The sequence below is a fragment of the Miniopterus schreibersii genome, assembly GCF_964146895.1.
Source record: "Miniopterus schreibersii genome assembly, chromosome: 2".
Classification (NCBI taxonomy): Eukaryota; Metazoa; Chordata; class Mammalia; order Chiroptera; family Miniopteridae; genus Miniopterus; species Miniopterus schreibersii.
The window spans coordinates 132,105,917-132,116,442 of NC_138102.1; the positions used below are offsets into that span (position 1 = coordinate 132,105,917).

The following is a 10,526-nucleotide window of genomic DNA, read 5'->3' on the forward strand; positions in this document are numbered from 1 at the left end:
TGTGTGTCCCTGTGCATTGTGTGTGTGTGTGTGTGTGTGTGTGTGTGTGTGTGTGTGTGTCCCTGTGCATTCTCAGGGGAACCCCACCTCAGACTGTGTGACCCAGAGAATGTTTATTTTTGAGAGCTTTTATTTAACAGAGGCACCATTACCTGTCCCCTACCCAGCTAGACTTGGGCTTGCTACTTGGTTTTTCAAAATGATATGTTGCTTAGGAATATACACAGGAGATGGAAGAACTGTAGAGAAGAGCAAGGGAATAACTGACATAAATGTGGGAGAGAGAAGAGATTTCAACCAGGGAGGCACACACAGGGACTTCTAATGTGACAGTAATATTTATTATTCAATCTTGATAGGTAGATATCCACATACATAGATCTTTGTTTAATTATATTTTAATATGTTTTTATTGATTTTTAAAGAGAGAGGAAGGAGAGAGAGAGAGAGAGAAACATCCATCTACTGCCTCCTGCACACCCCCTACCTGGGATAGAGCCCAAAGCTGGGCATGTGCCCTGGCTGGGAATCGAACTGGCGACCTCTTGGTACATGGGATGATCTCACCCAGCTGAGCCACACCAGCCACGGCTGTTTAATTATTTTTTAAAACAGATATACATGTATTAGAATACTCTTCTTTATGATGATACATTCTATAATAAAAAATGTTTTAAGTAGTGAATTCCTGTTTAAATCAGTAAAATTGTTTTAATATCTTAAAACACTAAAGGAACCCAAAAAATATTATGCCCATAAACGTGAAAAGTTATGTGAAATGGCAAATTCTATATAATTTACCAAAGCTAATACAAGAATAGAAAATACAGCCCGGCCGGGCGTGGCTCAGCGGTTGAGCGTCGACCTGGGATCCAGGTGATCGGGGTTCGATTCCCGGTCAGGGCACATGCTCATGTTGCGGGCTGCAGCAGATCAATGACTCTCTCATCACTGATGTTTCTATCTACCTCTCTCCCTCTCCTTTCCTCTCTCTGAAATCAATAAAGATATATTTAGGGAAAAAAAAATACAAATAATCCAATAATTATTTTGTTTCAAGTTGAATCCATAATTTAAAACCTTCCTACAAAGAAAGCATCAGACCCAAATGTTTTGCCAGTGAATTCTACCAAACATGAAAGAAATAATATTCCAGTGTAACACAATCTCTTCCAAAGAATGGAAAAGGAGGGAATACTCTGTAACTTCCTTTAGAGGCTCCCAAATCCTGACAAGAGCATTACAAGAAAGGAAAATTATAGGTTAATCTCACTCATAACATAGCCATAAAAAATCATAAACAAAACATTAGCAGACCAAATCCAGATTATATAAATATACATGTTTAGGATTTTTCCAGGACCGCAAAGATGTTTTAACATTCAATAAAATATATAAAATTCAACATGTTATCTCAATATAGCAATAAAGTATATGACAATTCATCATCTTAGCAAATTGGACAAGAGAAATTCCTTAATTTGATAAAGAATTTCTTCAGAAAACTTTTAGGAAGCATTGCTTTTAACAATGAAACATGAAAACAAAACTTCCCTCTTATGCAACCAATCGACACATTGATGTTTCTCTCTCTCCCCCCCCCCCCCCCCCGCCTTCCACTCTCTCTAAAAAAGCAATGGAAAAAAATATCCTTGAGGGAGGATTAAAAAGAAAACAAACTGTAAAATATTATTCAGATACATTTTAAAACACCATATTTATAGACTGGAAGACCCAACATTGTAGAGATGTCAATTCTCCCCCAATGAGCCAATCATAACCAAAAGAATCTTGAAGAACACGCTGTAAGAACCTATACTATCAGGTATTAGCAGTTATTAGAAAGTGCAGTAAGTGAGACAGTGTTGTACTGGCTCAGGATAGACAAATAAGACAAAACAGAGCAAGAGCCCAAAAAGAGGCCAGACACATTGGATACCTGATTTTATACAACAGTGGCACCACAGAGAAGTTGGTGAAAGGATGATGGTCTCTTCAACAAATGGCACTGAGTCAATTAGATATTCACGTGGACAAAATGAAATAGGACTCCTATCTCATACCCCACAAACATAATGGATTAAGTCCAGATATGAAACAAAAAATAGACAAGAAACAAAATAATAAAGCTTCTAGAAAATAATGTGGGAGAAATTCTTCATGAGTTTGGAATTAAAAGAAAAAAATTCTTAAACAGGATAGAACAAGAACCAACCATAAAGGCAAGACTGGCTACATAATTTGTGAGACACTGTCGCACCCCCGCCCCCCCTTGTTCAAAAATTAAGAACTTCAAGAAAGCAACAGCAGGGCACCAAACCAAGTGTGGGGTCCTACTGAGCATGGGGCCCTATGTGACTACACAGGCCATGTGCCCATGAAGTCAGGCCTGCAGAAAGCTAAAAGACTAATAAATTGAACTACATAAAAACTAAGAACGGTTGTTTATTAAATGTCATCCTTAAAAGAGTGAAAATGCAAGCAAAAAAAAAAAAAGTGGAGAAGATATTTTCAGCATATATATCTGACAAAGAATCATACTCAGAATGCATAAACCTGAAACTCTGTATTATGTTCTAGGCATGTTACAAATTTCTTATTGTTCCATCCACATTCCAATAATATTACAGAAGTATCAATCTAATTGCTAAGAAAAAGGAGGACCCTCTTATGTCACAATTTATGGTAGAAAGAGTGGACTTTGGAGACATCTGTCTTCAAATTCCATCTCAACCACGTGTCATCTGTGTGACTTCAGCAAATTAAACTTTCTGAATCTCAGCTTCCTAACACCATGTGCCTAAAGATACATACCTTTTTGGAATTGCTATGAGAGATGAAACTAACATTTTGGCAGAAAGCATGTATGTAATGAATGGTTACAGCTGCTGCCATTCTTATTATTATTGATTTTATTGTTGATATTAAATTGGTTATACCATGATTATCCTTAGACGAATGATTAAATATAAGGGGAAAATCTGCTCTTGTATAAGGTAAATATTGCTCCTCCTCTTCTTATTCCCACCCCAGTTTTAAAATAAAGGGATTTCTGCCCAGCCGGACGCGGCTCAGCAGTTGAGCGTTGAGACCTAGGATCCAGGAGATCGTGGTTCGATTCCCGGTCAGGGCACATGCCCGGGTTGTGGGCTCGATCAATGACTCTCTCATCATTGATATTTCTATCTCTCTCTCTCCCTCTCCCTTCCTTTCTCTGAAATCAATAAAGATATATTTAAAAATAAAGAAAATAAAGAGATTTCTACCACAAGGCTTGGTGTAGGAAACCATGAAGTCTAAGCAGTTATATCAGCTGTTAGAAATAAAAATGATCTAGTCACTTTGGTTCATAATCCACACTTACTTATGATTCTTATTTCAAAATTATTATATCCCCTTTGGTGTATCAACAAGAAAGAACCCATTTTAATAAAATGTTAAAATAGTTTATTCCATAGCATGTTATGGAAGGAGGAAGTCACTTACGGAAAGAACTGTAAACATTAAATCCATGTGGGAAAAATAAAGGTTATTTGGACTTTTGTATGTTAAATACAAACAAGTCAGCATGTATGTTGTATTTTGAATGCATCAGTGCCAATCACTATTAAAATCAAAGTTCAGTGTGATAGTAAAATCTCAATTCCTCAGAACTCTTATTACAAACATATTTTTTATTAGTTGACCTTGAAGAAAGAGGCAAAAAGTGCAACTACTGGAATCAGGCATTTAGTTACAAAACATCTAACCTCTGGAGATCTAAAAGGTATAAAAAACACATACACAAAAAAAAAACAAAACCTAGTCAAGTTTCTAACACTGTCTATCTACATCATAAAACAGTATCATATTATGAAAATGATCATTTTGATGCAACATTATTTCTTAACTCAACAAAAAAAAAAAATTCTGTTCCATTTAATAGTCTATTACCAAGGTGACAATTGAACTCCAAAGGAAAGGAGCCATTAACCCCATATTGTCTGATATGCAAAACCCTGTCTAGAATTAAAAAGACAAACTCTAAAATACCTGGGAAGTGGGCATTCACCAATTTACAAATTAAATTGGTGCTTGTGGATGCATTTTTCTAAAAAGGCGTAAATGCTGGTCCTTTCATCAGGCAATTAAGTTCCAATCAGAAATGATGATCAGTCGCTGGTCATTATCAGCCCATGATACCGTGGAATCCTGACATTATTCCCTGGCTCCTACCCTGGCTCCATCCCCCCTTATGCTTTCCCACACATCCCAACTCCATGCATTTACGGCGCTGTGCTTTTAACTTCTGATACCAGCAACAATAATGGGTAGGTGAAAACACAGTTGAAAAGAGAACATCAAAATCAAGGTATCTTAAAATAAAAGAGGAAACCATTTTTACTTGGCACTACAGATATATAGATGTCTGTCTATCTATACCCTACTTCTCTAGCTATTTCGGACAAGTGCCTGGCTCTGGAGAAAACTCTATTCAAACACAGTCTACTCAACTACATTCCTGCTTCTTGTACGAACCATTGCATCATTATGATAATCGAGCAGCACCGTATTTAATATACATTAGGTTGAAACCTTCCTTAGTAAACAGCAAGAAGAATGATTTGGGGATAACAAACAGTGATATAATAAAAGTGAAGGAAGAAAACACAGTGCTTTCTTTTAATAGTAAACGTAAGAACAGAGTTTAAGCCATTAATGTTATCTGAAACGAACCAAGCTCGGGAAATTGTTTCATGAAAAGAAACAGATCTTAATTTGGAATTTTAAAAAAACTCTAGGAGATGTCACTTTACACATAAAATGTGACAGAATAAAGGAACAAGAAAAGGCAACTTCCACATGCATCTAAAAAGCTGCCACAGGTGTTGCGAAATACTTCATTGGTGCCTATGTTTACCGTACCTGAGCACACTGCTCTGCCATGCTGCATGTTAATAAAGGATACAAAACAAAAATAGGGACATGTTAGCAGAATAAAACATAAAACGGTTGCATGGAGAATTACAAAATTAATTCACAAGCTTTTATCTGGTATTTGACATGCATTAGCAATTTAACTATTTTTAACTCAATTAACAAATCATGCATCTCTTAGTTATGAATGTATTACCTACTAGATGAGTTTAATTTGTTAAAATATTTTGTCTCTTTCAGGTTTCAGGGCAAGTTGTAAGATCCTGTTACAAGAGTCTTCTTCTTTCAAAACAATTTTTAATTCAGGGATTAAGCAACAAAGAGATTCTAAGAAAAGAAAGATGTGCCTTTTAGGTTGTGTCTATTTGATGCTGTTTTAAAAATAAAGATGTTAGTCACTATTTAGCATCATGTAAAAGTAACCAAGGTCACAGTGAAGTGCTACCGCAAATCTAGAACAAGAAAACTAAGTTTGTAACCTCAGACGTTTTAAAGCAAAACACAGGAAGCTGTATGAGTTGTTCACAGTTCTTAGTTTTGAGGGGATACAGTCCCATGGAGAACTTTTCAACGGATTCAGCAACACGACCACTGACTCGGCTCGCTACCATTCCAGTCGCACGGGGCGACAGGGCTAACCCCGTGCCAGCACTTACTTCTCTTCTGTGACACCGCCTGCAAGCACGCAGTCACAACGTCGCAGTTCCTCTGGACTTTATGCAGAAGCCTATCTTTCTGCTTCAGCTGCCGAAGCAACTTCGCCGACTGAATGCCAATTCTGTACTTAAGTTCTCGAAGGATGGTCTTCAGTTCATTAGTGTCTATTAGAAACGAACATTTAAAATAGAATAAACACCCTGAGAGGAATACAAATGGGAGCGTGAGGCTGATCGTAAGGTAATTATCCAGAACATCCACTTAAACCAAGTAATTCTGGGTTCTCATCCAGGACTACATGTACCTATTCAGTTAAGATATTCTGATCAAATAAGTCACTCATCCATTTCTTGCCCTGTCCATAAGACAAATCCTGCGAAATAAATTCTATTTACCTATTTCATTCCTTGAAAACCAGCATGTATATTTGGGATCATTAATGTACTTACAGGCTAAGCTGCAAGAAAAGAATCTTTTTCAGTCTGTTGCATCAATGATAAACCTAACAGCTGATAACAAATGTTTTTAAAAGTACTCACCTTTGTTCGTAAATAATCAGTTAAAAGGAAATACTACTGACACATTTTATAATGCAGATAAATGTGAAAATACTGGTCTTGTTTTAAATATACTGTTTTCCAACAGCTTGACTATTAGGTACAATATCTCATCTTAGAGACTCAGTAATTTTTCAAATGTGTAGAAAATAAATTTCCTTTCAATAGATACATTAAAAATATTTCTACATTCATAAAGCTAATTTTCTCAACAGCAGTTTTCAACAAGTGAAAAAAGACTTGGGAATCAGAAATGCTAACAATCTTAATGTGAATGATCACTACAATTTGGGAGTTTTGTTTGTCACTCTTGATATTATCATTAGTCACCACGGTGTGACCCGCCAGGCACGCAAGCCTTCCCCTCAGCTTGGCATGGGGCAGGCCCTCATTAGGTGTCCTGTGTGGGGCTTGGATCTACTCATGTTGAAAACGATTTGGAGAAACTAGGGAGGATCAGAAGAGAACAAAAGAAATGTTCAAAAGTGAGAAAAATACTTCAGAAGTCAAAGGAAGTGAATTTTTAGAGCCTGTACAAGAGAAGTGCAGGGCGTTGTTAGCCGCCGCCAGAGCTGACCGCGTCATCTGGAATGTGCCATCTGACCCTGAGTTAATAAGAACTTCCTTTGTACCAACCAAGCATCTGTGTGATCTTAGGCAAGGTAAGGCTAGATTACTTGATAATAATTTAGATTACTAAATAATCCAGATTAGATACTAATATAGAATGCTAGGTTATTCTGAGAAACAAGTGTGAATACTCTTTATAAACATTAATTATACATAGCACGAAAATAATAATGTCTATGAAGGAGCGCGCAAAGACCAGTTATTTCTCTCACCTCGAGTTCAAACATGGTGGGATGGAATGGAAAATAGAGCTCACTCGGATCAAATGAAACTCTCTGGGTTCTAAGGGTGATTAACTGTGAGAACAAGCTACCAGAGAGCAGCTCCCATTTGCTCTTCATTCTTAAGATATCTTCAGGGCAAATATCCTTTCTCTGAATGTTTAAAAATTTCCTTCTAGGGGTAGGAATATCATCATCTTGCATTTAAATTACACTTTCTTCCACAAAAGAGTCATTTTCAGTGATTCTTAAGATAACTACAACTCTGGGGGTCTCTGAATTATATGTTTTGTCCCACATGGGGAAAATCTGCAGAGTTGAGTTTGGAATTCTACGGTGTTATTTGCTGGTATGTAAGCACCCCAAAGACAGGAATAAAGTCTTCTTTATCTTTGTATGCCCCACAGCATCAGCTACAGCTCCCAACACGGTGTTAAATAAACCGGGAAAATGAAATCATCAAGTGACTGTGGACAATTTTATCTCTAAGGAATCCCAGTGTATATAATAATAATTATTATTACTATGTCTAACATTTATTAAGCACTTTACACACATTAACTTATAATTCTCACTACAGCCCTCTGCGGTAGGTATTTTTATCATCATCCCTGCTTATAAGTGAGAGAAATGAGACAGAGAGGTTAAATCACTTGCCTGAGGTCACACAGTTAGTAAGGAAAGTGGGAGGATATCAGCTCAAGCATTCTGACTCCAAAGTTCACCCCTTAATGAAAACACTGAGAACAGAGTGTAGATTTCCCAAGAAACCATTTCATTGTCACACATGCTCAATAGGTGACAATAGGTGCTACAATGATGCTACAGGAAAATCCCAGAAAGAAGAGAGGAGTACTACACGGGTTATCTGCATTATATGAGACTTCCACGATGTATTATGTTAAGAGATTTTTTTTACCCTGAAAAACAGGTAACCTAATAAGCTGTAAAATTAAGCTGACAGCTGTTTCTATCACCTGATTCTTTTTTCTTAGTACTGTAATGATGTTTATTGATAAAGGGGGGAGGGGCTATTATAATATGGTATCTTTTTCATCCTAACAGGATTGACTGCAAGAAAAGATTAACACACAACTAACCATGCGATAAGACTGAGACTTGGGCAAAACAGGCCCATGGGTCTTACGAATGATTACTAGAGCGGTCACTTGTTTGAAATCCACTTGGGAGCTGTACGGTTCATTCTTTAAAAATTAGTTTCCCATATTTCCTCTTCCAAAAGGAAATTTACCAATCCTCCAAATTTGCTCGGTAATGAAAAGCGAACAGCTTTATAAAAACAGAAAACCAAATCATAATTCCTCAAAATTAATTTTGTTGGATTCTGAAAGAACTCTCTTGCCCTACGGAACTCGAGGCATAAACAGACACTCTGAGAACAGCCAAATAATTGTATTAAGTGAAATGGCACAACTCCAGCAAAGTCCCAGGCAGAGGGAGGAAGGTGGAAGTCATTTGTAACAATCAGCTGGGGGAAAAAATCTTCACTAGGAAGCCAAAAGAGGAAGCTGAAAGCTGTTTACATAGATTTGAGAAAGCAGACAGATTTATTCCTTCTCTGGTTAGTTTAGTCTTGTTTTGTTTTCTAGCAACAATTAGTCTGTTTTTTGAATTAGAGGAGACAGGATATCATTCTACAGTATGCATTCTCTCTTTCCTCTCTTCCCTGGTAATTTAGGACAAGCACATTAATTCAACAAATGCTGTGGTTTAGCATCTGTTTTCCACACCTCACTTCATCTTGTAAATTGAGGTCTTGACATGTCTATTTAAAAAAAAAAAGACAACTGTAACAATTGTGTTAGTGCCTGAAAGGCAAGCTACTTACTAACAGTTGAGGGGGAGGAAATCTCAATTAGGACACAGCATCAGAGTCTGATAACAGAAGAAACACCAAATTCGCCTCTCCCCCAGAAAACCAAGGCCATTTTCAGATGACCTCTCCAACTAAAGGTACAGTTACAGCCCGTGATAATGCCAACCCTCGAGGGCCCTCCACTAATAAAAAGTCCACCTCCGTGAGCTTCTTGAAACCAGACGTTCAGCCAGAAATGGAATTCGCACGTTCTGCTTAGAAACCGCATTATCGAATTACTCTGCCTCACCAAGTAAACACTATGCAAGTGGTGTGACCAAGGAGGCGGATTATTTAAATTAAAAAAAAAAAAAAAAAAAAAAGCCCCAGGTGCATCTCTTCCCCGGGCGCTCGCTAGGTCACTTCACACGTACCTATCATAAACTCCAAGCCCGTCCTAACAGCTGTTGGGGCGAAATTAGAACCTGGGCTGACCCTCCCCTTAGACTGCGCCCCACTGGCACATGGGGCCCCGGGGGTGGAGACCCGCCGCCACCGCGCCAATGGCAGAGGCTCCACTCGACGGCTCGGAGGGGCTGGGCTGGGGAGACAATAGGAAGCACGTCTGGTCCAGCATCCCCGACACCGCGGACACCCAAACTTAGTATCTGTGCGCGCGGCCGCTCGGTCCGAGGGCGCCCGGGTGAGCGCGGGGCCCGCGCCGCCGCCTCGCGGGCCCCCCCGCCCCCGCCCCCGCCCCCGCCCTCGCCCTCACCTTTCTGCCGCAGGTACTGCCTCTGGTGCAGCTGGCTCGGCCGCTCGCGCAGCTCCTGCAGCACCCGGGAGTCGCCGGCGCCGCCGCGCCCGCCCAGGACCACGTCGGAGCCGGAGGCCTCGGTGGAGCTGTCGAGGCTGTCGCGGCGCCGCGGGCGGCCCCCGGGCCCTCGGGCCCCGCCGGCCGCCTCCTCCTCCTCGGTGCAGCTGTACAGCTCGGTGAGCAGCCCGCTCACCAGGGACGCCGTGCGGCTCGTCCGACCGCCCGGAGGCTCGCCGGGCTCCGGGTCCTCCTCGCCCTCCCAGGAATCCGGGGGCGCCCTCCGCAGGGATGAAGCCTGGGACCCTTCAGGGACCGCTTCCTCCGCGACGTCCTCCGGCCTCGCCTGAGGCTCGGGGCGCCGCGCCCCGCCCGCGCCCACGGGAAGGACCTCCATGGCCCCCGGCGCGCGGCCGCTGCGCTCCCGGCGCTCCCGCCGCTCCGCCGGGCCCCGCCCGCCAGTTCCGGGAGGAGGCGCGGCCTGTCCCCCGCGGGGTGCCCGCGGCCCGGCTCGCCGCCAGCGGGCTCCGGATCCCCTAGGCGGTAGTCTAACCGCCCCCGGGCTGGAATCCAAGTCGCCGCCCCTCGGCTCCGAGAGGGGAGGAGAGCGGGGTGGCCCAGCCACTGCGCTACCTGGGGACGCCTGTAGCAGGTGAGGCCCGACTTCGGCCGGAGGGGGAGGGGCGCTCGGGCGCTGCCACCTTCACTTTTAAGCGCGTGATTTAACTCAAAAAGAGAGCAGCTCGTGCGTCCTGTTGAGCCACCAGCCAGAAGTAATGCCCGAGAGAGTGCTAAGCGCCGGGAGTGGGCGGGCGCCCCGAGCGCCCTTCTGCGCGTCCCGGGCCGCGGGGCGCAGCCGCGCTCGCCCTCCGCCGGACCTGGGCGCCGCTCAGGGCGCTCCTGGCTCACGGTAG

General features: G+C 41.9%; 1 protein-coding gene across 2 annotated transcripts in view; it reads right to left on the reverse strand.

The window, feature by feature from the left end:
* TBC1D30 (TBC1 domain family member 30) overlaps positions 1-10,034 on the reverse strand; it is a 66,305-nt gene extending 56,271 nt beyond the window's left edge. For both annotated transcript variants that reach the window (XM_081130732.1, XM_081130733.1), the window contains exons 1-2: positions 9,574-10,034; positions 5,574-5,738 (exon numbers count right to left, since the gene is read on the reverse strand). In XM_081130732.1, coding sequence (XP_080986858.1) covers positions 5,574-5,738; positions 9,574-10,009 — 601 coding nt within the window. In that variant the 5' untranslated portion in view covers positions 10,010-10,034. The remainder of the gene's footprint in view (positions 1-5,573; positions 5,739-9,573) is intronic.
* Between the last annotated feature and the right edge of the window lie 492 nt (positions 10,035-10,526).